The sequence below is a fragment of the Hemicordylus capensis genome, chromosome 4 (assembly GCF_027244095.1).
Source record: "Hemicordylus capensis ecotype Gifberg chromosome 4, rHemCap1.1.pri, whole genome shotgun sequence".
Classification (NCBI taxonomy): Eukaryota; Metazoa; Chordata; class Lepidosauria; order Squamata; family Cordylidae; genus Hemicordylus; species Hemicordylus capensis.
Genome location: NC_069660.1, coordinates 233,216,697 through 233,243,521, shown reverse-complemented (window position 1 = coordinate 233,243,521; position 26,825 = coordinate 233,216,697). Strand labels below are relative to the sequence as shown.

The 26,825-nt window shown below is 43.6% G+C and overlaps 1 protein-coding gene across 2 annotated transcripts in view; it reads right to left on the bottom strand.

The window, feature by feature from the left end:
- The window catches only part of LOC128324042 (cadherin-19-like), a 107,714-nt gene that overhangs the window by 31,551 nt on the left and 49,338 nt on the right, over window positions 1–26,825 (bottom strand). For both annotated transcript variants that reach the window (XM_053248146.1, XM_053248147.1), the window contains exons 4-8: window positions 17,600–17,701; window positions 14,942–15,106; window positions 9,672–9,856; window positions 7,822–8,075; window positions 1,406–1,542 (exon numbers count right to left, since the gene is read on the bottom strand). In XM_053248146.1, coding sequence (XP_053104121.1) covers window positions 1,406–1,542; window positions 7,822–8,075; window positions 9,672–9,856; window positions 14,942–15,106; window positions 17,600–17,701 — 843 coding nt within the window. The remainder of the gene's footprint in view (window positions 1–1,405; window positions 1,543–7,821; window positions 8,076–9,671; window positions 9,857–14,941; window positions 15,107–17,599; window positions 17,702–26,825) is intronic.

Genomic DNA, 26,825 nt, shown 5'->3' with positions numbered 1-26,825 from the left:
ACTAATACTCAGAGACTGAAAATCTGAGTAACAAATTGAGTAACAAACTGAAGTTCATAATTCACTTATAATTCCTAATATCAATTTTAGGATGAGTATAGCCTGATTTTAAAAAATGCAAATTAGGCTATACTAATTCTAAAATTGATATTAGGAATTTAAACCAATTCTATATATTATATTAATCCAACTCCAAAGGAAAAAAAAGGGGGGAACACCAACAATTCCATTCTGAGATGCAAATTTGAATCCTTCATGCTCAGGAAACAGTAAAATTTCATTCAGATAATTTGGAACTTTAGAAAAGGATGGCCCCATTCTAGAGGCAGACAGAGAGAGAGGGTGGGGTGGGGTGGGGATCGGAGAGGACGTATTTCTGGCATACAGTAGGGATATTGTATGAACTATATGATACAGATCATGTTTTGTTATTCTGAATAATTAAAACCGGGGGGGGGGGGGGGAAACCTTTCATTTTCAAAAAAAGAAAAGAAAAGAAAATGCAAGGTTAGGACACTCACTTGATATACTGAAGTATTACAAAGTGGAGAAAAGGGATTATATCATTTGGTGTTACATTGGACTCTGTATATAATTCCCTGGGTGTCTAGAAATGACACTATGTATGATTTTTAATGCTGGAAGTTAGTTTCCTGTGTTGTAACCCGTGTTTGTGTGTGTACCTTTATAAAAGCCACATCCTTTTAAAGAAACATTCTCAAGGTTTTAAAGTGTTCCCTTGTGATTTTCATTTAATCTTTTGTTGCTGGGACCTAAGATTTTGGCGCACTGTTCCAGATTCATAAATAAGTAGTCTTTGTAACTGTATCCCAAAGGCAGGGTGAACTGTAAGTGAGAGTGCAAATGAGGCAATTTGCGTTTGATTTTGAGACAAAACTGACAGGTGAGATCTATATAAGGAATGCTTTCCAGGTTTAATTGCAACTGTATGAAAGTCTAGCTGATTTAGGCCCTACTTTCACATTTAATTTGAAGCATGGGTTTCTGACTGGTGTTGAATTAAGACCTGGTTAATTTCATACCAGTCAAAAAATCTGCTGTGAAATTAACCAGGGTCTAATTTAACATAAAATCCTGTACCAGGAGAGCAATTTATATGCTCCAGTGTAGTTTAAAACGGCTACAGTTTCCATTCTATTACATTTCTTCTTCTTCGTCTTAAAATGAGCCAATCTTTTATAAAGAACCCAAAAGCTTGGAGTGCAAACATTATTTATCTTCCTACAAACTCATCATTTTAATCATGCTCTACAATGTAAAAAGCAACAGTGACATAATGAGAAAGTAGCATATTGTCTCAGTTTAGAAAGAAGGATATTCGAAGATCATTGCAATGAATGAATACAGTTATTCAAGCACAGGCTTTCCTGAAATTCTTACTCACTTGATTCTGTGGCTGTAACGGTTATGTTGTGCCAAGCTGCTATCTCTCGGTCCAGAGGTTTAGTTATAATGATTGTTCCATTGTGTGCATTGATGCTGAACAATCTCTTTAAATAGTTGCTGTGGACAATCGAATACCTGCACCGCAAATTGGAAAAAAAATATTATTATGAGACTTCATTAGACACCGAACAAAAAAAAATCCTTCCGAAACAAGGACATACAGGCTATTGTCATCCAAGAAAAAAGAGCTGGGATGACATGAATATGGATGTGTACTTCAGCTACTCAGAAATCATGAAAAATGTACAGATAAACATTTAAAATTCACTGCTACCAAGATCAAAGCACTTTTAAAAATGAAACTAAATATGCCTCAGACCTATATTAATGCGAACCAAATCTAAAATGCATTATTCATTCTTCTTCCACAGACAGGCACACAGCAGGTGAATGACTCGATTGAAAAGAAACAGCAAAGTGCCCCTTGTGAAATGACGAAGACTGGCAAGTAAGTTGGGATGTAACAGTAAATTTTTTTCATCATTGTGGACTTGATACAATGTCAAAGTTAAAAATAAAAAAAAGCAATGCAGGGAGTGAGGGAGAAAAGGGCACCTATTTTATTATGCTCTTTCTCCTTCCATTAAACATAAAAAGGAAGTCTGCAGGTGCCATGAATGTGTGGGTTTGCTTCTCACAATCTGTTTTGTAAGCCAGTGGGTTTGTGATGAGAAATTTCTCCAATAAGAGGAGGAATAGAGGAAGAATTGCTCTACAGCCCACAGAAGTACCTGAAGAGTCACCTCCTTCTGTCTACTTCCTAGAGAAATGAATGCAGCACAACAAAGGCCAAAATGCTCTCCTGCTCTGACTGTGTACAGACATCTCTCAGCCTGGGTAAAGGTAAAGATAAAGTGTGCCATCAAGTTGGTGCTGACTCCTGGCAACCACAGAGTGCTGTGGTTATCTTTGGTAGGATACAGGAGGGATTTACCTTTGCCTCCTTCCATGCAGTATGAGATGACGGCTTTGAGCATCTTCCTATATCGTTGTTGCCCGATATACTTTCCCCATAGTCTGGGAAGCATACCAGTGGGGATTCGAACTGGCAATTTCTGGCTTGGTAGTCAAGGCATTTCCCCACTGTGTAATTAGGTGTGCAGGAGTAGAAATGAGCACATCAGGCTAAGTTGCCTCCTCTCGCTGCATAATTTTCATTGGGCTGCAAATGTGTGTGTATCCTGTAGAGGGAAGGCTTCATTCTACTCACACAGCCTTCAGGATCTTAGCTGTGTAGATCCTGGTTGCAAAGGATGAGGCGCTTCTCATGATCGGTGTGAAGCGCCAGATGGGGTTAGGCGTAGAGAGCAGGCTTAGCGCACTCTCTACAGAGATGATCAAAAGGCAGCCCTGGGTGGCCAGATCAGCCACCCACATGACTGCCGGCTCTGTTACAGATCCAGTGGGGCTGCAAGGATCGGGGGCCATGCGGAACTGCGCAGGGCATCCTGGAGAGACCCCCGAGCCTGTGAGGCTGCTTGCAGCCTCCCAGTGGTGGTATCCTCGTGTGTCACCATGGCACGGAGCCATGCCGTAGCAGCACACGATCAGAAAACCCAGGTTAGCAGAGTGCTCGCTCCGCTAACCTGGGCTAAGGGGAGGGCTACTTTGGTAGGCTAGCTGCCGGAGAACCACTGGGCTTGCCCGTGAGCCCACTGGTTCTCACGATGGGGAAAAACTGGGCTGGGCCTCTTTAGTCCGGTTTTCCCCCATCGTGAGAATAGCCTCAATAACAATCCATGGCTTCCCTGAACATATCCACTTAAAGAGACTAAAATTTATTCATGTACAACCTGCCTTTCAGGTGAAACCTCAAAATCAATGGCTACTAGTTTGGGCTGCCATAGGCTACCTCTGTCTTCAGAGACAGGATGCCTGCTGTTGCAGGGAGGCAACAGCAGGAGAAAGGGCATGCCTTCATCTCTTGCTTGTGAGCTTCTCAGAAGCATCTGGTGAGCTACTGTGGGAAACAGGATGATGGATTAGAGAGTCCTTGGGCCTGATCCAGCAAGACCCTACTTACGTAAGGAAGGAAACAACTCTTAAAATACAATAAAACCAATTTTTTTTTCATTAAAATGACAATAAAAACAGAACAGCAGTTGGGAGAAAAGTATATTATATACTTCTAAAATCCCAGCAAAATGATAAAGCTATTTTAAAGGCTTCTTTAAAGCATTTTAAATCTAAACTTTCCAACCCCCATCCCAATGCAATGGTTTAAATAAAAGATATTTATTTGCTTATATTGTATACCATCCTTAATCCTGAGAATTTAATTTTTAAAATAACATTGCAATAAAAACAACCTGAAAAAAACCCACTAAGCACAACTATGTCCCCAAAAAGAAAGACTGGGGGCCACTCATTCGCAAAAAAACAGGGTAAAAAAAAGCAGTCTTCAGTTTCCTCCAAAAGGCTGGGAGAGAGGAAGCCATGCAGATCTCAAATGCAAGTGAGTTCCACAGCTTGGGGGCAATCACTGAGAAGGCCTTGGACTACATACTTGACAAATGAGCCTCAGAGGTATCAGCAAACAAAGCAGAGCTCTTCTGATATCAATATCTATCTATAGTTAGATATATTTTGGCACACTATAGAGTACAATGAAAGCATAAAACATCTTCAATTATATCTTCAAACTGAGCACATCATGAGCCAGGTCTCATGATCAGTGAGACCCGATTTGCGAAGTTGAGCGGGGAGAGCAGGCTAAGCCCGCACACGAGCAAGTGGGAGCCCTGGGCAGCCGGATCGGCCACGCACACGATAGCCGGCTCCATGATGGAGTTGGTGGGGGCTGGGAAGCTCGGGGGCTGCATGGCCCCCGGAAGCTCCAGTATGCCCTATACAAGCATGCAGGGCATACTGGGGAGACCCCTAAAGCCGGGAGGCGGCTTTTCGCCTCCCCTCCGGGGGTCTCCTCATATGTAGGTGTGTCGTGGAGCCGCACTGGCTGCTCATGATCTTGAAAACCAGGTTTGCAGAGCGCTCACTCCGCAAACCTGGTTTTAGTGGAGGGGCACTTGAGTGGGTTACCCGCTCTAGAACCACCGGGCTTGCAGCCGAGCCCAGTGGTTCTTACGATTACAGAAAATCAGGCTAGCAGAGGCTAGCCCGATTTTCTGCAATCGTGAGAATAGCCTCTATTAATTATTGTCCGCTTATTTCTTTCCTGACCCTTTTTCAACAATTTGTGTCCTTTATATCCTGGGAAGTCAGTTAGGCTGAGCAACTGTAAGACTTTGATTGAAATTTTGTGCAGTATCTGTGGCACTAATATGAAATGATCCATCTGAAATAGGTTGTGCTTTGAAGCTGCCCAATCCACCTTACACCAAACAAATCGATTTGGCCAAAAGTCCCAAATATCGTGGCTATTCACACAATGTTAGAAAATCGGCATTGCGGAGGCTAGCCCGATTTTCTCCCATTGTGAGAACCACTGGGCTTGGCTGCAAGCCCAGTGGTTCTTAAGTGGGTCATCCACTTATGTAGCCCTGCCCTTAAACTGGGTTTGCAGAGTGAGTGCTCCACAAACCTGGTTTTTCTAATCATGTGTTGCCATGTGTTGAATGGCAACACATGCTAATCATGTGTTACAACTCTGTGCCACAGCAACTCATGAGTAGACCTCTGACCGAGAGGCTCAAAAGCAGCCTTCCGGCTCATGTGTCTCTCAAGCATGCCCTGCGCACTCATGCAGGGCATGCTGGAACTCCGTAACAGAGCCGGCAGTCATGTGAGTGGCTGGTTTAGCCACTCGGAGCAGACTGACTGCTCATGTGCGGGGAGAACGAGCTAAGCCCACTCTCCCCACTAACCCTCTGGAGGCGGGTCTCCTTGATCGTGAGACCCACCTCATCATTGTGTTCCTCAGCTGCACAAGCCAGTGAACTTTGATCAAATCAAACAACCATTTTTCTGTCAAGGAAAATAAGATACCAGGATATTACAATTGTTGTTTTATATAAAATAAGAGATTATAAATGATTTAGAAATGATAAATATGAAGAAATGATAAATGATTTAGAAAACATGTGGCCTTGTTTAGATGCTTTGTTAAACCATGGTTTAATATTATGTACATCAGTGGTAATTTTAGAGGTAATTTTAGTGCCTGCACGTAAAGGAGTCCCCCCACCCCCACAGGTTAAGCATTATTCCCTTACACACACACACACACACACACACACACACACACACACACACACTATGACACATGTAGTATTTTTTACACAGTGTTTTAAATACATTTGTAATGTTACCGCACCAGCCAGGACAGACTAAAGAGGATTTGGGGGGGCACAGTGGGTGTGGAGGCCCTGGACTTTGTCCAGGGATAAGAGCACCTCTGGCAGGCATGAATGCCAGGCATGTGTGTTTCCCATCATGTACATAAGTTGTGAGGAACATGATGGGGAGCAATCAAGTCTGACATTCATGCCTGCTTACTGTATGTACATAATGCTAAACCATGATTTACCATGTACTCAAGGAGAGAAGATTTAAAGCTTAAGTTCATGGTTCAGAACATAGCCAGCACTTCCATTTCAATCAAAGATGCTTGATTTCCCCTTTCTTGGCTCTTTCTGGGGACCACACTGAGGAGGTGTGGTTGGAAGAGAGTCCTTACTCTAGCCCACTGACCTGGTTATAAAGCCTCTGGCAAGCAGCTTTTGCCAGTCAGTGTACCCTTTTCATTTCATTATATTCCACACAGCTCACTATATGAGCTACTGGCTAATCAAATAGGGTCTGCCAACCTATAGTGCCCTCTGTTCCTTAAGGAAAACCACCCACATGGTTACCCACGGTCTTCTGGCCACCAGCAGACCCCTTAGGCAGGTTGCACACATTAAAAACTCTATGTCCCTCACAGTGTTCATGTCATGCTTCTTTTTTCACCTGATCCTGTTTGATGCTGTTTTCGCTGTTTGTTTTAAAATCAGCAAAAGAGCTGGCTGCTCCAGTTTAAATACTAGCCCATCACTACCTCCCATTGATTCAAATTTTAAAGCCATTCAAATTCAGGCAGCTATTAATGGCTGTCTTGTTCAGTCCCTTTCTACTAGCACAGCTGCTATGCTGGGGCTGGGTCAAGAACCACTGACATTGTAACTAAACAAAGAAAGAGCCTAGGGCTCTTTAGTTTAGAAAAGAGGAAACTAAGGGGAGACTGGATCAAGATATATAAAATTATTCAGGGAGTGGAGAGTGTGGACAGAGAGAAATTTTTCTCCCACTCTCACAGCACTAGAACCATGGGCCATCTCATGAAGCTGAAGGTTGAGAAATTTAGGATTGACAAAAGGAAGTACTTTTTCTCAAAGGGCTTAATTAATCTATGGAATTCTCTGCCATGGGATGTGGTGATGGCCACTAGCTTGGATGGCTTTAAAGGGGGCTTAGACAAATTCATGGAGGACAGATCTATCAGTACCTACTAGTCTGGTGACTATGGGCCACTTCCAGCATCAGAGGCAAGATGTGTCTCAATACCAGTTGCAGAAGAGCAACAGCAGGAGAGAGGGCATGCACATACCTCTTGCCTGTGGGCTCCCCAAAGGCATCTGGTGGGCCACTGTGCGAAACAGGATGCTGGACTAGATAGGCCTTGGACCTGATCCAGCTGTGCTGTTCTTATGCTCTTAAAGGCAATATGTTGAAAGGAGGTGAAAAATTCCCAGATTCACTGATATCATCTTGTTTCAAAATATTCCTGTTATTCAATAACTCCATTTTCTTCTTCTAGTTCCACTTTCCTTAACAGCATTCTTAAGCTTATATTAAGTTGGCAAAAAAAGGCTCTTTTCTAACCCACTAAGTGCAGCTACCCACTCCCATTCAATCTCTGCAGGTGCAGTGCTTGGATGCTTTGCCAGCGAGGTGTAGTGGTTCGTGTGCTGGACTAGGTCCAGGGAGACCCGAGTTCAAATCCCTATTCAGCCATTATACTTGCTGGGTGACTCTGGGCCATTCACTTCTCTCTCAGCCTAACCTACTTCACAGGGTTGTTGTGAGGAGAAACTTAAGTATGTAGTACACCACTCTGGGCTCCTTGGAGGAAGAGTGGGATATAAATGTCAAAATAAATAAATTAATTAATTAAAATGTGGACATAGAGCAAGTTGTTGTCATTGTCTGAAATGGAGAAAGGAATGTCATACACATATTCTTTTGCACACGTTTTTTGCTCCTCTCCCCGCCCATCACTGAAGTTACTGGAAGAGTTCAGTGTGCACCAGGGTGCCCATAGAGCTCAAGATTTCAAACACACTTTTTAGTGAGATGTAAATATGAATCTTTGGCATTATTTGGAAACCAGTTATGACTAGAACTTCTGAAGTATACCTGATTGGACTGCTGGCAACATCAGGATCTTTGGCACTTACAACCCCTAGAAGCGAACCATTTCTCTCCCCTTCAGAAATGTCCATTATGTAGTTGACTGAGCTAAAAACTGGAGGTTCGTCAGCATCCTTCACAATGATCCTAAGAACAGTTGTGTCTCCAAAGGACTCATTTTTCTGGAAGCGCACATCTATGTATCGGTTGACAACTTTCACTATTATATCATGTCTGTGTTTTTTCTCGTAATCTAGTCTCTGTACAAAAGAGAAGAAGAGTAGAAGTAGGATATTTTTCTTTCAGCATTAGGAAATTAATAATAGATCAATGATGAGTATAAGATTAAAGACAAGAAAGAATAGTACACTTTGGGGAATGTTTTGAAAGTAGTTACTGTACTTCCAATCTTTTTCCTTGCTATAAAAACATATTCACTATTAATCTTTGCCTCAATTCACTTTACTTTTACTAACAAGTTATTTCCTTGGGTTTCCGGCATTTTCTGATGTCATGATTCAATGGCATTGTGGTGAATTCAAACCCCCCCCCCCCCGCCCTTTAAACTAATAGGGACTGCCTATGTTCCTTCTTTTTCTGTTTTCCAAGCAGAGTGGCCTACACATATGTGAGAAGAGGAGCAATCATTCCTCCTTATGTCATGCCATCATACCTCATGGGTAATCCCTCTAGAAGCTCCCAACCTTGGTGAGGAGTTTTGGGGTGAATGTATTTGGTTGCTTAAAAGTTATTGTGGGTAAATGGAGTACATGCTTGTGCCAATATGGATCACAATCATAATCTCTCGTTATCCTTCAGAGTATGTATGTATGTATGTTTCTTGCTAGCGGCTAGTTTGCTATGTGTAACATGGCAGTAGCCCAAGTTTAAAAACTGTAATGGTTTAAAAAGTGAACTATAAGTAATAAGCAGGGGGGACATACCTGCCAGGAAGGTATGTTGGTGATGGTACACAGGGCTGACAATAGGTCACTTTCCAAACCTGAGATTGGTTTGGGAAATGATCCAAGTTCTTCCCAATTTGCAAGGAGAGCAAGCATTAGGATCAGAACTCAGATAAAAATGGAGGAAAGCTTGTCCGTGGCTATACATAATGTTATAACAAACATGTTCACCATTATTTATTTATTTTTAATACTTCTATCTGACCTTTCAAATACACACAAGGCTGATAACAATATCAAGCTAAAAACCAATGAAATCAGGCATTTAAAATGAAAAATGAATTAGAAGACGGGAGGCAGCATCCACTAAAATGGCACAGAAGTTATGCAAATTCAAAGCTACCTTAAAAAGATGAGCTTGCACCCATCAGTGGGAAGCAAGGAATGACAGCTGCAAGAGAGCCTCTCAAGGAAAGGATTCTAAAACCTCAACTCTCCTTCATTAAGGAGAAGGCCCTATCACATGTGCCCAACTAACATCTCTCTCCAACAAAGGCAGAACACTAGGAATGCCTCCCTAGATTATCATAGAGCACAGGTAGGCTCATATGGGGAGAGATTCGGGTATTTAGGGCCCACGTCAGGGCTTTAAAGTTAATAACCAATACTTTGAACTGTGTCTGGAAATGAATCTGAAGCCAATGCAGCTAACACAGGATTGGTATAACATGATCCCAAGAACCATCCTCATTCAGCAGCTGGATTCAGCAGCTGGATTCAGTTTCTAAGCACTCTTCAAGGGCAGCCCCACATAAAGCATGCTATGGCAGTCCTGTCTAGAGGTAACAAAGCATATGTTACCATGGCCAAGCCTGTTCTTTCCAGATTATCTGTTCAAGAACTTCTGTGCTATTTTATTTTATTTTTGTTAAGCAAAATTTGCCATCTCACCTTGTTCAATATGACAGTTCCTTCTTGAGTCTCATTGTTGGTAATGATGCGAAGAATGTGAAATTCATCTTTTATTATCATATAGTCCATTTCTGCATTCTTCCCTATGTCACTGTCATCAGCCTTGATTTTGCCTATGATAGTGCCCACGGATGCTGCTTCAGAGACATGCATATCATAGCGCTCTAAAAAAGAGAGCTAAGAATCACATTCCCACAAGTGTATCAACCCTCTATTCCCTGCAGTACATTTTCAATAGCTATCCAGAATAGTGCCACTGATATAATGTCATTTCTATTATGCAATATACTTTAAGAAAGGAAGACAATGATATTTTTCTCTCTTCTAAAAAGGTCAAAAACTTTGAACTTGGTGTAATTCCATACATCCACTAAGAGCTCCATTCAGAACCATTTTTGCTACTTATTCATATAAGGTTTGATACTGTGGGATAATATCCATAGTAGGGATGTGCAAAAAATTTCGGGCACAGATCGATCTGTGCCCGAAATGAGCAATTTCGGGTGATTCGGGGCCGAACCGAATCACCCCCGATGTCCCCCGATATTTTTGGGGGCCGAGCCGAATCACCCGAATTTCGGGGCTGAAAAATTCGGGTGATTCGGCTCATGATCGATTTTGGGGGATTTTTTGAAGTTTTAGTGACTTTGGGGCAGTTCGGGGGCATAGAATGAGATCTGGGCAAAAAGAGTGGGGTGGGGTGGTAGTGCCTAATGGGTGCAGGCTGCCACCCCAATTTCAGGGGGATTGGGCAAAGGGCTGATTTTTGGGGAATTTCTGAAGTTTTCATGTCTTTGGGGCAGATTGGGGCAGAAAGTGGGGCCTGGGGTGGAGGCTAATGGGTGGAGGCTACCACCCCAATTTCAGGGGGATTGGACAAAGGGCTGATTTTTTGGGAATTTTTGAAGTTTTTGTGTCTTTGGGGCAGTTTGGGGGCAGAAAGTGTATCTGCCCCAAAAGGATGGGGTGGAGTGGTAGTGCCTAATGGATGGCAGCTAACACCCCAATTTCAGGGGGATTGGGCAGAGGGCTAATTTTTTGGGAATTTTTGAAGTTTTGGTGTCTTTGGGGCAGAAAGTGGATCTGCCCCCAAAGAGTGGGGTGGGCTGGTAGATAGTGCCTAATGGGTGGAGGCTACCACCCATCCCCAATTTCAGAGTGATTGGCCAGAGGGCTGGATTTTGTTGATTTTCTGAGGTTTTTCTTCATAAAGTGCAGTGTGGTAGATTGATTCATTCATATATTCATAGTAAATGCAAGTGTGAAAAAGTGAAAGTGGGGTCATGAGAGTTCTTAAATTGAAAAAAATCTCATTTGCTATCATTGAATGAGAATTCACACCTCAGAAAATAAGGGAATAACATCCTTTCAGAAAATCTTCTGAGGTGTGAATTCTCATCCAATGATACCAAATGAGATTTTTTTCAAGCAAAGAACTCTCATGACCCCACTTTCACTTTTTTCACACTCTCACTTACTATGAATATTGAATGAATCAATCTACCACACTGCACTTTATGAAGAAAAACCTCAGGAAATCAACAAAATCCAGCCCTCTGGCCAAAAACTCTGAAATTGGGGATGGGTGGTAGCCTCCACCCATTAGGCACTATCTACCAGCCCACCCCACTCTTTTGGGGCAGATCCACTTTCTGCCCCCAATCTGCCCCAAAGACACCAAAACTTCAAAAATTCCCAAAAAATCAGCCCGCTGCCCAATCCCCCTGAAATTGGGGTGGTAGCCTCCACCCATTAGGCACTACCACTCCACCCCACCCTTTTGGGGCAGATCCACTTACTGCCCCAAAGACACCAAAACTTCAAAAATTCCCAAAAAATCACCCCTTTGTCCAATCCCCCTGAAATTGGGGTGGTAGCCTCCACCCATTAGGCACTACCACCCAACCCCACTCTTTTTGCCCAGATCCCATGCTATGCCCCAAAACTGCCCCAAAGTCACTAAAACTTCAAAAATTCTCAAAAAATCAGCCCTTTGTCCAATCCCCCTGAAATTGGGGTGGTAGCTTCCACCCATTGGGCACTACCACCCCACCCCAAAATTCTGCCCCTGGGCCCCTTCCCCCCAATCAATTCGGATTCAGGTTAAATCCAAATCTGAACCGAATCAAGGGTGATTCGGGTGGCCCATATTCGGGCACAAAACAGAACAGGGGTGATTCGGTTCGGGTCCCGAACCGAATCACCAAAAATCCGAATTTCACACCCGTAATCCATAGCAGCCAAATCAGGACATAGCAGAGCTATGTGTGGTACAGAGAGTCTACTTAGGACTCAGCCAGAGTGTTGCAGAGCAGCAGAGTGCATGTACTAGGGAAGGGGAGGATGGTTTTTTTGCTGCTCTCCACTACCACAGTAAATGTTCTTTGCCTTCAAAACTATGTCCCTGATGGTTGCACCATCCTCAGGGACATATATTTGAAGGCAAAGAACACCTATGTGGACAGGGGAGAGCAGCAAAGAACAAACAACCACCCACACTCTGTCAACCCACAACACTCTGACTCATCCAGCGTGGCATAGTGGTTAAAGTGTTGGTCTTTGACAAGGGAGACCAGAGTTCAAATCCCCATTCATTCATGAAACGTACTGAGTGATTCTGGGCCAGACACATCCCTCTCAGCCTAACCTATATCACAGGTTAGGCTGTAACCTATATCACACGTTAGTACATATAACCATGTACACTGCTCTGGGCTCCTTGGAGGAAGAGTGGGATATAAATGTAAAAGGAAAATAAATGAATAAAACTTATTATTTATTATTATTTATTTATTACATGTATAAACGGTCCCATCCAGAGGCTCTGGGCGGTGTACAACAACTTTTTTAAAAGGCATAAAACCCACCATTCAAACACAATGCTAAAAACAATATAAAACCAATTCAAAAATGATTAATGAGCTCTAAGCAGCCTCTTTGCATTGAACACACTGCTACAACCCTATTTGGTTGCTCTGGATGTTAGCCACTATAATCAGCTTTAAAGTTACAAATGATACATGAAAGAGTGTTAATGTTTCCTGTATTAACTCTTTGAATTTAGCAAAAGAAGTCAAGATTTTGTATATACTTGCTTGGGCTATCACGAAGGTTCTAAATTGCAGTGATTGATCAATGCCTATGTCACTTCATAATATTTTACAATTACATTCTTTTTATGGAAATACTGAAACCAGTCTGTTAAGATGTCCATTTATAAGGCCGTTTTCCCCTCATGATTGCATTGCACAGTAGCAATGTGGAAAGTAAGTCACAATATGGTCTGACAGGCACAAACTGGGAAACTTTCCTGTAAATCAGTGGCACTCAAACGTTCCCCGTAGGGAACATTTTCCACATCAGCCTGTCTGTTGAAGAAGCTCTGCATGTTGAAGAGGATTCTGGGAGGTGTCTGAGGGTTTATATAAACTGTTCAGTGTACTGGTAGGCCTGTTGGAGCTCACTATTACAGCATAAACTGAGTGTGTGCCCTATATTATACTCAATGTCTTGCAGAGGTGTATTTCAGGGAAGATAAATAATTAAGGGTTACCTGCCTTTCAGGTAAAACTTATTTGCCATTACTATTCTCCTTATTGAACAACTCCTGATAAGAAGTTGAGAAACCCCATGGCTCTTCGGGAAGACAGTTTGAAAACCACTGTCATAAAGTAAATATCTCTGTTGTTAAGCAGCCAAGTGTGCCTTCTTTTTCTGAGCTAAAGCCTGCTAAATTGCAGTAAAGTGCATTGCTTCTGAAATTATACATTTGATATTTATCACTTTGGCTGTTGTTCCTCACTGGATTCTTGTCCTTAGTGAAACCTATGTTTATCATTGCCAGTATATCAGCTGTAATAAAGAACAGATAGGCTGCTATCCCCAAGAGAAAAATCTTGAGGCATAGATAATTCACAGTAAGGATCCCCCTATCACAACCAACAAAAAAGTCAGAATTACAAAATACACTCCTGTTTCAGCTGTTGCGGGGGAGGGCTGCATACTGGGGAAAATGTTCTCAACATAGCTATCTCTCAAGTAATGGCAGAACTTTCTGCCCTTATCTGAACTGGATTCATTAAATCTCATGTAGCTAATCACAGCTACATAACATCAAAAAGCCACTTCAGATTGAGGGTAATGTTTCCTACCCTCATCCTGAATATTGGGATCATGACAGTTTACAAGACTGAATCCAAACTGGTTTAAATGTGAAGTGTAAACGGTGGAACAGTTTGGCCTACCACCTGTTCTCTTGAACCTTGCCCGACAGAGTTTGAGCTACCTGTTCTGGATGGGGTCACACCCAGAAGGAACAGGCACACAGCCTGGGGGTGCTTCTGGATCCAAGCCTCTCCCTGGTGTCCAGGTTGAGGCAGTGGCCAGAAGTCCCTTCTATCAGCTTTGGCTGATACACCAGCTGTGTCCATTTCTTGACATAAACAACCTCAGAACAGTGGTACATATGTAGATACATATGTAGATATGCGTACATACATGCCTTCAGACTGGATTACTGCAATGCACTCTATGTGTGGCTGCCTTTGTAAGTAGCCCAGAAACTACAGTTGGTCCAAAAGGCAGAGCCAGGTTGGTCTCTGAGCCATCTCAGAGAGACCATAATACTCCCATATTAAAAGAACTATATCAGTTACCAATAGGTTTCCGGGCAAAATACAAGGTGATGGTTATAACCTATAAAGCCTTAAATGGCTTGGGTCCTGGGTATTTAAAAGAATGTCTTCTTCTTCATGAACCCCACCACCCATTGAGATCAACAGGAGAGGTCTGTCTGTAGTTACCACTGGCTCATCAGGTGGCTACTCAGGTACGGGCCTTCTCCGTTGCTGCCCTGAAGTTTTGGAATGTGCTCCCTGCTGAAATAAGAGAGTCCCCATCTCTGACAACTTTTAAAAAGTCTTTAAAGATGCATTTGCTCACCCAGGCTTTTAATTAAATACTGTTTTAATAGTTTTAGCATGGTTTTAAAACTTTAATTTGTTGTAATGTTTTAACTTTTTCTGTTGTCATGTATTTTCTTTTGTTGTAAACTGCCCAGAATGTAAGTTTTGGGTGGTATAAAAATATGTTAAATAAATAAAGATAGATAGATAGATAGATAAATTTAATAAAGACAATATTTCAAGAAAACCATTAACAGATTTATTTGCAAACTCTGTAGGACTGCATGCAGCCTGAACTGGCCCACAACATTCTTTAATTTAAATGCCAGGACACATTCTACTCACCTTCTTGAAATATGGGAGAGTTGTCATTAACATCAGAGATGTTGATTGTTACAGTTGTTGTTCCTGAACGTCCACCCATTTGGTCAATCATATCACTAGCTTGGAGGACTACAAAAAACTTATCTTTTGTTTCTCTGTCAACTGGAGAAGATGTTCTTATCACTCCTACAACATATATAATATTGAATGTCTAGACTTTGCATCCAGAAACAGATTTTCACACAAGGAGCAATCTGCTGTGATGGTGTGATATGGCCCACCTTCTATGGGGTCAACAAGGCTTTTATACTGTTAAATTGAAGAAGAAGAAGAAGAAGAAGAAGAAGAAGAAGAAGAAGAAGAAGAAGAAGAAGAAGAAGAAGAAGAAGAAGAAGAAGAAGAAGAAGCCGCCAGCATAAAAAGTTGCTGCCAGCAGTGGCAGCAAATTTGAAGTAAAATTTTACTTTCTTCTCATCTCAACTCTTTTTATTTAAGCCCTCTGGTCCCCTCCTTTACTGGTAAAGGGGAATCCCCACTGCATTTCCCTTTACCAGTATTATCTGAGCCAGTTTGAGGTGAACTAGGCCCAGTTTGGCTTGAATTTGGGAAAAACCAGGCCTGGTTTGGTTCACCCTAAACCCTGTTTCGCTGGCCGGCTTGATGTTGAGCCTGCTGGTTTCATAGCTTTATATGAGGGTTTACAAACATTGAGCCGGTTTGCACATCCCTATCTCCTTTTATGTACTACACAGAATATCTAGTAATGCTCAAATTGGCCCCAAGGGCTCCACTGAGACATAGCTGGCACTTTCCTGAAGGCTTTTCCTTCTCAGCTATCACTGCCAAAAACTCTAAAGAAACAGTAGCAGCCAGTGAGTGGCACTCCAGGGGGTACGGTAGGGGCAGGAAAATATTACCTTAAACTGTGGCAAATTTACTTACCACCAATGCCTGGGATGCTGTGCTAGGCGGAGGTGCCCTATCCTGCATCCTGTTGGAGCCTGCTGTCCCCCTGCTCCTCTGTTTGCCTCCATGCATGTGCAGAGGCCAGGCCAACTGAGCAGCAGGTGCAGTCATACCTGTGGGATGCCAGATCAGCCACTGCTAGCCCACACAGCATGCTGGATACCAGCAGCAGGTAAGTTTGCTGCCACTGGCCACTACTGTTCAGAAGTCCAACTATCAAAACCAACTGTTTTCCTCCCACACCCCCTCAAGGTTCCACTTGTAGGATGGACTCCTCACTTGATCGGCAGCTCTTCGAGTCACTCTACAGGTCTGGCAAAACTCTCTTAGTACAGGTGGATAAAAGAAAAAGACCCAGAAACTTTTATTACAGGTGGATAAAAGAAAAAGACCCAGAAATTGGAAAGCATATGTGATGTGAAGAGCTTGTGCACAAGTTGGAATGACTCAGCTTCCACACTCCTGCAGGCTGGAGTTTTCTGTGGAAGCTCACAGGCTGGTCAGATGGCTGACAGGGACCTTGCAGAATAGCTGCAGCACCATCTGCCACCAACTCTTACTTTCCATGAATAACCCACCCATTTCCAGAACACTCCTGAGGGAAGGGGAAGTAATCAAAATTCATCCCCTGCCCAACTGGAGCACCAGTAAGTCCGGGAAGTCATTGGAAGCACTGCTGCTTTTTATGTAGCACCAGGGCTTCCTTAGTTGGATGTCAGCCAGAGTCTAATATTAATATGTCTGTCCCCAAAGCATTGTGATTTGAAAGAAACAGAAATTCAGATGAACCAATTGCAGTATTCTTTCAGCAGTTACAAACCTGTGAAGATATTCAAACAATGGCCAGATAAAAATGCTAATCACACAACTTCTCTCTTTCCCTTGGCATTTTCCACATATGGAACATCATCAGGTTAAAAATATAGAAAAAATAAAGAAGATAAATAAAAAACAAGGGGACAGGAGCCACCCAGTCCTCTGCTAGAGACCAATTCAATATGGGAAATACCATCCAGTTTTGAACTGGATGGGGCTTGCTATTTTTAAAAAATGCATTGGGAATGGCATGATGCTAAAACCAAATTATATGGACTGTGTCGAATTGGAAGTATTTAGTTCTGATTCATTCCAAAGCCCTACTAATTGGAATTTCAGTGTAGAGAAACTGTATATAGAAACTGCATAACTACCCTGAGCCATTTTGGAAGGACGATCTATAAATCAAATAAATAAATAATAAATATTGCCTTGGACACCTTTCACCAAAACTAATGTCCTTGTGAGTTGGGGAACACTCAGTGAGACATTTTTTTAAAGTGCAAGAGGGACTGCTCAGAAATCACCCTCAGCCCTCCACTCAATGGAAAAACTTGACATCCATGGAAGGATGCTCTGGATGCCAATCACTGAGATATTAAAGTGAATGGATCTCTCTCTTAGTTTGTCCTCTCTGTGAATAATACCTGCAGTGACTTGCCTTGAAGAGTTGTTTTGAAGATGAATCTGATAAAAATTGCAAAGTTCTATATGAATTACAGTATGCAAAGAATTATTATTTATTGGGGGGGATGGGAATTTGTGCCTAATTTGTTTATTGGTAGTGTTTAACTAATTATAATAAGAAATCAAATATTCCAGTATAGAGTCAAATAAATAAATAAATGAATAAATAAATAAATAAATAAATAAATAAATAAATATGTCCAAAAATACCTGTTGTTGGCTCCACAAAAAAATAGGGCTGGTCTTCAAGAATACTATAAAATAGACGGGCACTACTTGGATCCGTAGCAGTAACCTGAATCACTGAAGTACCTGAGAAAACAGTGAACAAAATATTCAGTTTCTTTCATTTTAAATTATCAGAAATAGGAAATACTTAGGGTCTTCCCAACAAAGTGTATGACAAGATGTTCACAAGAAATAAAAACTTTTCTACAGGTCAGTCATCAAATTTAATCTTGGCTTCATGAAGTCAGGAAACAGAGGTCACATTTGCATGTAATGCAGAACCTCAGTTGAAGGGGCCAGTGGTTCTCTGAGTGTTATGTGCGAATGTGAGCAACTTGAGTCTGGCACAGTGACAAACCCGAGATTTCAGATTTGGAACTCCAATCTGAACCCTCAGGTTGTAGTGAGCTTTGTTACTGCAACACAAGGTTAGATGCAAGCTGTGGTACATCCGAGTGTGGAAGTGGAACCACAGGCTGCCTCCCCTGGAACTGGAGTTGAGGGGAGAAGCTCCTCCCTCACCTCCGGCCATGATTGCCTGTGCTAGCTGTCCTTCAGTCAAGAAGGAAGCCCACACAGCATGTTCCCACTCCTCTCTGCAATTTCACTGACTGCCGCAGTGCCGAGAGGAAACTCTTCTTCACATCCGAAATCAGACGGGAGAGCTAGGGGAGGGTGGAGTGCAAATGTGACCACAGAACAGTTTGCCCCCAAATACTCAAACTCTTCTTCCTTCTCTTAGTCAAACATACACTGTGAGTCCGAAAGTTTTCTGTCAGTTTCTGTGTTTAAATCAACTGTTACTTAGTAAAAGTCCATACCACTTTTTCATAATCAATAGATTCAGATCCACAAGAGGACATCTGTGGCAAGGTGCTGTGGAGCTTCACCACAGTGGGCCCCTGGTGCACCAGACTTGAATTAGGACAGCTGAACATAAAACATGTTGTGTAAATAATTTCAGTCTACAACATGTCAAATAAAACATTTGTTTGCCCAGTTAACATTTACTCAAAGCTTTTGGTACATTTCTATTTCAGGTAATATATTCAGCATGAACATATTGAGGCTATTCACACGATGGGGTGAAATCGGGCTAGCGGAAGCTAGCCCGATTTCGCCCCATCATGTGAACCACCAGGCTCGGCTGCGAGCCTGGTGGTTCCTAGGTGGGTAACCCGCCTATAGGGATGTGCACGGTCCTGAGCAGTCCGGACCGGCACCGAAGGGGGGGCCTTCCTTTTAGGGCGGGGAGGGCTTGCTTACCCCTCCTGCCTCTTTGCCCCCTCCAGAGGCCGTATTTTACAGAATAACAGGGCGCTGGAAACCAGCCCCCACCACCCCCCCTGCCGCGAGCAGATTAAGCCCAAAACTACTGGTACCACTGCCGCCGCCGTCGCCCGCCAGCCCTCCCTCCCTCCCAGCCTCCCGCCCGCCCGAGTCCTCACCCGATGATGCCGTTGAAAACAAAGAGAGGAGCTACCGAACAGAGCTCCTCTCTCTATGAAGTCCTGCCGGCTACTGAGGCTTTGCGCACACGCATGCGCACACCGCAAAGGACGTCAATCGCCGGAGGCCCGGTCTACCTGCCGGGAAAAGGCCTGGTAGACCGGGCCTCCGGCGATCGGAGGCCCGGTCTACCCGGCCTTTTCCCGGCGGGTAGACTGGGCCTACGGTGATTGGCGTCCTTTGCGGCGTGTGCATGCGCGCGCGCAAAGCCTCAGTAGCCGGCAGGACTTCATAGAGAGAGGAGCTCTGTTCGGTAGCTCCTCTCTTTGTTTTCAACGGCATCATCGGGTGAGGACTCGGGCGGGCGGGAGGCTGGGAGGGAGGGAGGGCTGGCGGGCGGCGGCGGCGGCAGTGGTACCAGTAGTTTTGGGCTTAATCTGCTCGCGGTGGGGGGGGGGGTGGCGGGGGGGCAGCTTGTTTCCAGCGCCCCATTATTCTGTAAAATACGGCCTCTGGCGGGGGCAAAAAGGCGGGAGGGGTAAGCAAGCCCTCCCGCCCTTAAAGAAATACCCCCCACCCGGACCCGAACCAGCCAGGGTCGAACCGGTCCGGCAGTTCGGCCATTCTTTAGAATGGCCTCCGGACCGGTTCGGACACACCCCTACCCGCCTAAATACCCCTGCCCTAAAACCAGGTTTGTGGAGCAAGTGCTCCGCAAACCAGGTTTTGAAGATCGTGATTAGCCGCGGTGCAACTCCGTGCCATGCCTACTCATGAGGAGACCCCCCCTGGAGGGGAGGCAAAAAGCCGCCTCCCGGCTCCAGGGGTCTTGCCAGCATGCCCTATGCGCTCATGCAGGGCATGCTGGAGCTTCTGGGGGCCGATTGGGCCCCGCTCCCCCCAGCCTCCGCCGGCTCCATCACAGAGCTGGCAATTGTGTGGGTGGCCGATCCAGCCGCCCAGGGCTCCCTCTGTGATTGTCTGTGGGGATGTGATCATCCCTCTGTGATTATCTGTGCTTAGCCTGCTCTCCCTGCTTAGCTGCAAAAACTGGGTGTCACTGATCCTGAGACATGGCTCATTGTATTTTAAGCTCTTTGGAGAGCATGAGATGGCTCATGTGCTTTCTGTAAACTCTTGAAGTAGGCATTCATTTTCAAAATTTATAAAACTAATGAACTAGTTAGTTTATATATACTGGTGATGCATACGCATAATGGATCAACACCAAATTCTTCTTTCCAGACCTTTTTATTGTGTAGATTAAAAGAAAATTAAAAACTACATATAAAGAACAGATGTTTTGACATACAGGTGTCAACTTCAGTGTTCCATGTCTCACTGTTCAAAATCCACATTCTTATAACTCGACCCAAATAAAATGAACTAATTCCAAATTACTAACAGAACAAATAAGATTCCAACAACCAACATATTTATTTATTTATTTATTTATTTATTTGATTTCTATACCACCCTTCCAAAAATGGCTCAGGGCAGTTTACACAGAGAAATAATAAAGAAATAAGATGGATCCCTGTCCCCAAAGGGCTCACAATCTAAAAGAAACACAAGATAGACACCAGCAACAGTCACTGGAGGCACTGTGCTGGGGGTGGATAGGGCCAGTTACTCTCCCCCTGCTAAATAAAGAGAATCACCATGTTTAAAAGGTGCCTCTTTGCCAAGTTAGCAGGGGTAATTTAGTTAGCAGTTACCAAGATAGCAGGGGTAACTTAATAATAATATTAAAATGAATGGAAAATCAAACTGGGTTTTTTTGCACACACTAATATCCTCCTCTCAGTTCCATCAGAAATGGAAATGAAAAGCAGCTTCATGATCCTTTATTTAGAGATCAGGATCTGCTGCCACATAAGGGTTTCATTTATTTTGCTTTTGAAATTCTTTGCATACAGAGATATGCCTTACTTTCTAATTACAAATTTCCAGAAGCAGATAAAACATTATTTTACATTTTACATCTTCTGCTTTTCTAACTTTTAATAGGTCTTATTATTGATTATTTTAATGGCTTTATTAGTTATGTTGATGTACATTCTATTTTCATATATTGTATTTTATTTACTTACAATGGCTGCCATCCATAGTAGCTTTCCTGCAGTGCAAAAGGAACTCTGGGTCTGCACAGGTTTGTGCACAGCCTCAGGTTTGTGCAAAAAGGGGAAGAATACCTGTGTCACCAGAAAATGTGTCTCTGAGGGTTGTGACGCCCTCAGGGACATATTTTCAGTTCACAGAAGGCACTCCGAGAGCCAGATTGAATAATCAAAATCCACTCCCCCCCACTGCATAACAAGGCTGTGCAGCTAAAGCAGTAATGGGGAAGCTCTCCTTCACACCAGCATGTCTTCCTATTGCACTACTGCAAGGCTGTTCTGGATATCAACCAATGCATCTATATACCACCTTTCTACAGAAATGTTCACATGTGATTGCAAATCTTGCTAATTGCATTTAAATAAATACACTGTCTTGGGCTGTATCCAAAGAAAGTTATTCATGACTAAGCATAGTTGAAACCATTAATTTGCTTTGGATACAGTCCAGCCCATCATATCTGGAGAAAGAAGTAAATGCTATGGTATCCACCAGGGGTGGATCAAGGGTGAGTGTGTGCAAGGGTTAGGGATGTGCACAAAACTGGTTGGCCCAGTTAGGTTCATGTCTGAACAAGACTCATACTGGACCAGGTATGTTCAGTTTCAGCACCCTGATTGAGGGGCCTGGCTTAGTTGAAATTTGAACTGGTTCAGGCCCAGTTGAGGGGTGCTAGGGACATTAATTTGTGGGTGGGGGGGGAGAAAGGTGGACTTACTGGCACTGAGGGCTTCTGCCACCATATGGCCACCATGCACTCAGAGAGGCCTGAAGCAGGCCTGAAATAGACTGGCTCAGGGGAGACCGGAGGGGAAGCAGGTGGGGGAGGGGAGCCACTGGAGAAGCCCCACAGCTGCAGAAGCACTCACTGTGGTTGCGGAAGCCCTCCGCAGCAATAAGTCCACCTCCTCCCTCCCCCAAAATTAGCATCCCTAACACCCCAAACTAGGACCGAACTGGCCAGGGGGTGGTGGTGGTTTGACTTCAAGGCAAACTGAACTGGGCCCAGCTTGACTTGAGGACAAGCCCTCAAACCGGGCCAGTTAGGTGTTGAACTGGCTTGAGGTCAAGCTGGTTTGCACATCTCTAGCAAGGGTGAAGTTCAAGGGTGCACCCCCTGTGAATTTGGGTTGAGTCTCATGGAGATTGGCAGTAGCAAATAGTCACTTCTCATCCTGCTCTCCTTATTTGGTCTCTGGGTCTTGTGATCCTCCCCTGCTCAGCACTTGAATGTAATTGTAGAGTGAGAAAGCTGACTGTTGGGATAGTTGTCCAAGCATGGGCTTGTTGTCCTTGGAGAAGGAAAGTAAAATATTTTTAAAAACCAACCCTTATGTGTTTATTTTGTTTGTGTGTGATTTGTTCGCCTTGGTTAAGCCACTGTCTTTTTCTTCCCCCACTATGAATCGTGTGTGTGTGTACATGTGAGAGAAGTCCCATCCTGTATGTGTGAGAGAGTGAGTTTTAAACTCTCCATGTCAACAATATGCCTTCTTGTGAGGAAATTAGTACAAACATATTAAAAGCTTTAAAAAGAAGGGGGAGGGGAATGCTGTGACAACATGGAGCTGTTTTTTGGTTTTGTTCCTGCTTTTTGTTTCTGAAGATACTAAACTGCTGATAAGGCTAATCTGGTATGTATGTGGGGCGGTGCCCCCCCCCAAAAAAATATTTACATGCTGCTTTTTTTAGCAACAAAGTTCTCAAAATTGCTTAAATAGCAAAGTAAGCAAAAATGGTTCTTTGTCAACATGTTTCCTTTGTTGAAAAAAAACATTAAAACATTTAATTAATGAATTAATTACATTTGTACACTGCCCCAAACTTTCATCTCTGGGCAGTTAACAATAGTATGAAACAAGTTAAAATACATACAAAAACCTAAAACAACTCAACAATTTAAAAATCAACCATGAATTAAAACCTTAAAATTTAAGGTTTAATGATGTTTTAAAATCATTAAAACCTGATTTTAATAATAAAATCCTTATTATTTTATTTTGCTCTGTGCTTGTAACCGTGACTCTTATGTAAATAACATAATATTGAGCCGGGTCTCACGATCAGTGAGACCCGGTTTGTAAGAGGTTAGTAAGGCTGTTTTTCAGCCTCCCACCAGGGGTCTACTCGTGAATAACCATGGTGTGGAGCCGCGGCGTGGCTACTCATGGTTTTAAAAACTGGGTTTGTGGAGCATTTGCTCTGCAAACCCGGTTTTAAGGGGTGGGCTACTTGAGCGGGTTACCCACTCAAGAACCACCGGGCTTGCAGCCAAGCCTGGTGGTTCTCACGATTGTAGAAAATCTGGCTAGCGGAGGCTAACCTGATTTTCTATAATCATGTGAATAGCCTGCTTCTCTTTAAATGAAATAAAATACCCCAACTTCTTGAAAATAGCTTCACAAAAGGCTAAAATGAACACTAAGCATTCCCCTCCCCCATCAAAAGTCTCCTTTTGTACACTTCCTTGCAAAATAAAGCCTTGCAAATCAGATCACAAGAAGCTTATTTTAAAAACTCCCTTGCCAATGAAATGCTTGGCTATCTTTAAATCCTAAGATTTTGAGGTAACTCCATATATGACATTCTGCTGTCCTCTAAGAGATCAAACAGGGCTGCTTCCTGCTGTGATAGGTGTAAAAATTGCTTTTGGGATTTTCTTCTGCATTTATGTGTTTAGGATTGGAGTGCATGTGGCTAAAAGTCAAAATAAATAGCAATAGCAATAGCATTTATATTTATATACCGCTTTATAGCCGGAGCTCTCTAAGCGGTTTACAATGATTTAGCATATTGCCCCCAACATTCTGGGTACTCATTTTACCGACCTCGGAAGGATGGAAGGCTGAGTCAACCTTGAGCCCCTGGTCAGGATCGAACTTGTAACCTTCTGGTTACAGGGCAGCAGTTTTACCACTGCGCCACCAGGGGCTCAAAATAAAGTCAACATATACATATTTCTTATTATGACACACATCCTGTTCTTCCTCCAAAGAGTCCAAGGTAGTGTACATGTTCTTCCTCATCACAAGAATCCTGTGAGGCAGGTTTGGAGGAGAGAGAGAACATCTCACCTAAAGTCCCACCAAGAGTATCATGGCTGAATGGGGAACATAAATCCCCCAATCCTCTTAATACTCTAATTACTATACCACAGTGGTTCTTAACTATGTGCGTATTGATTGCAGGAGAAATCTGATGCAGGAGAAAAGGTAGATTCATTTTTAGCAGTGAAGCAGAGTAGTGGGGAGGAGAGTGTTGGATACCTTTAAGAGTAAATGAAAGGGTTTAATTATCAAAATGTGGATAGACTGTGGGCCCCAGATAGGCCCTGTGGGCTGAAGCCCTGGATCTTTTAAGTACCTAGCAACACCTCTGCAAGAGGAAGAGGGGAGAGTGGCAGGATTGTCCATGCAAAATCTGGTATCAGCAGGTATGTTCAGAATTTCTTCTAGAAATGCAAATACAAATAAAAAATAAATCTTGTGTGGCTATGTGTGGCTTCCCAGAGGTGCATCAGAATCCAATCCAGCCCACCACAAGATCTGAATTTGACACCCCTGGCATAGTGCATTTGCAAGAGAAATAAAACCCATGCTTCAATAATTTTATATGTGAAAAAATATATATATGAGGGAAAATTCTGTTGCACCCCCTGTAATTTCCTGCTGGACCAGCCCCTGGTTTCCACAGATTCTGTTGAGAGAAGACTCAGTCCAGAAGTGGCTCAGTTGGCCATGGGAAGCTATGATAAAGAAGAGAGGATAACGAAGTGTGTGTGCGTGCATGTGAGTGCATAGAGCCTCTCTGAAAAATAGTTATATGTACAGACCCCTTTGCAGGCCATTCTAAAGGCCTGTGAACCGGTTCGCTGGGGGTCGCGGTTCATGGTTCGACGCTGGGGGGATGGCTCTTTAAGGGTGGGGGAGGGTGCACTTACCCCTCCTGCCACTTTCCCCCCACCGGCACTCCTTTTTTGAAAAGCATTTGGGGTGGCTGTGTACCTCCCTGCTGCCTCTTCCCCCGTTTCTTGGAAAAAGGCTTCAGAATGTGCACTTGTGCATGCACACGGTGTGCACATGCAAATCACATGTGTGTGTCACATGCGTGCATACATCAGACATGTGCACACCCATGCGCATGCACAATTGCACATTCTGAAGCCTTTTGCTGAGGAACGGGGGAAGGGGCAGCAGGGAGGTACACAGCCACCCCAAATGCTTTTCAAAAAAGGAGCGCCAGCTGGGAAAAAGTGGTGGGAGGGGTAAGTGCGCCCTCCTCCAGCCTTAAAGACCCCCCTCCCCCACCCAGCTGTGAACCGGAACACCACGGTTCCGTGCACACCACTACTGAAAAAATCACCATACATTAGTTATAAATAGGGTTTTGCAGAACCAGTTCCAAATGACCTTGGTTTGATTCAAATCGGCCTTGTACTACTGGTTTGAACTTGAAACAGATGCCCCCCCGCCCCGCAAAAGGCCAGGTTTGGATTGAACTGGTTTGCCCAGTTCAACCCATTCAGGATGCTTTTAAAGGGAATCCGGTAAGGATTCCCCTTTACAAGCATTGGGGGATCTCTATAAAGTTGAAATGTGTTGAAAAGACTGGGGAATGGGAGGTCACTTTAGGGGTGGTGGCTCTGCAGCACCCCATGCTGGCAGTGGACTGGCAGAGGCTCCTCTAGGTACCACTGGCGCTCACCCCATCAGTGCAGACCAGCGAGGGCCTGGTTTTGGCCTCCGCACATGGGAGGAGTGCCTGTGGTACCAAGAGGAGCTGCTGCCAGCCCACTGCCACCACCGTGGAGCTACTATACCTAAATTTGCTGGTCAAATGACTGTAACAATTAGGGATGTGCGAATCGATTCGGATACAAATTGATTTGTACCCGAATCTAGCTGATTCGGGTGATTCGGAGACAAAACGAATCACCCCTGTGGTCCATTGGCTAGATTCAGGTACAAATTGAATCGCGGCTGATTCGAATAGAATCGAATCGGGTTTTGGATCTGTCCTGTTAATTTCCCCAGATTCCCAGCTTTTATTTTTAAAAAAGAGCTAAGCTCTAGCCCTTATAGAAGTAGAGTTATGGAGTAAAATGTGTGGTCACTATTTTTCATGTGTTCGGATTCTTTGGTGTATAATAACTTTCACTCAATGAATCCTTATGAGGATTCATTACACACCTTCATTTCTTCTATTCATTTTGACTCTTTTAGACAGTGCCAATTGTCAACTGCCATGTGCCAACTACACCCCACTCCCACCCACAAGGCAGTGAGGTACTACTCAGTTTATATTAAGTGCCTAATGGGTAGAAGCTACCACCCATATTGCAGAGGGATTCGGCAAAGGGCTGGTTCTTGGTGAATTGTTGAAGTTTTCCATAGGAAATCATGTAGGTTTCAGCAGCCCCATAACTGCACTTGGGGGGTGCTGGGGTGGCCCAGAGTGAGTGGTGGTGTAGTGAACAGAGGGTGCCAGCCACCCCCATGGGTTTCTAGCTGTTTCAGGGTTCTGTTGTTTCTGAGGTGTTCTGAGTGTAGATTCTCTGGTAGCAAATGAGATTTTCAATACAAACCATGAATCCACTCTCATTTGCTACCATAGAATCTACACTCAGACCACCTCAGAA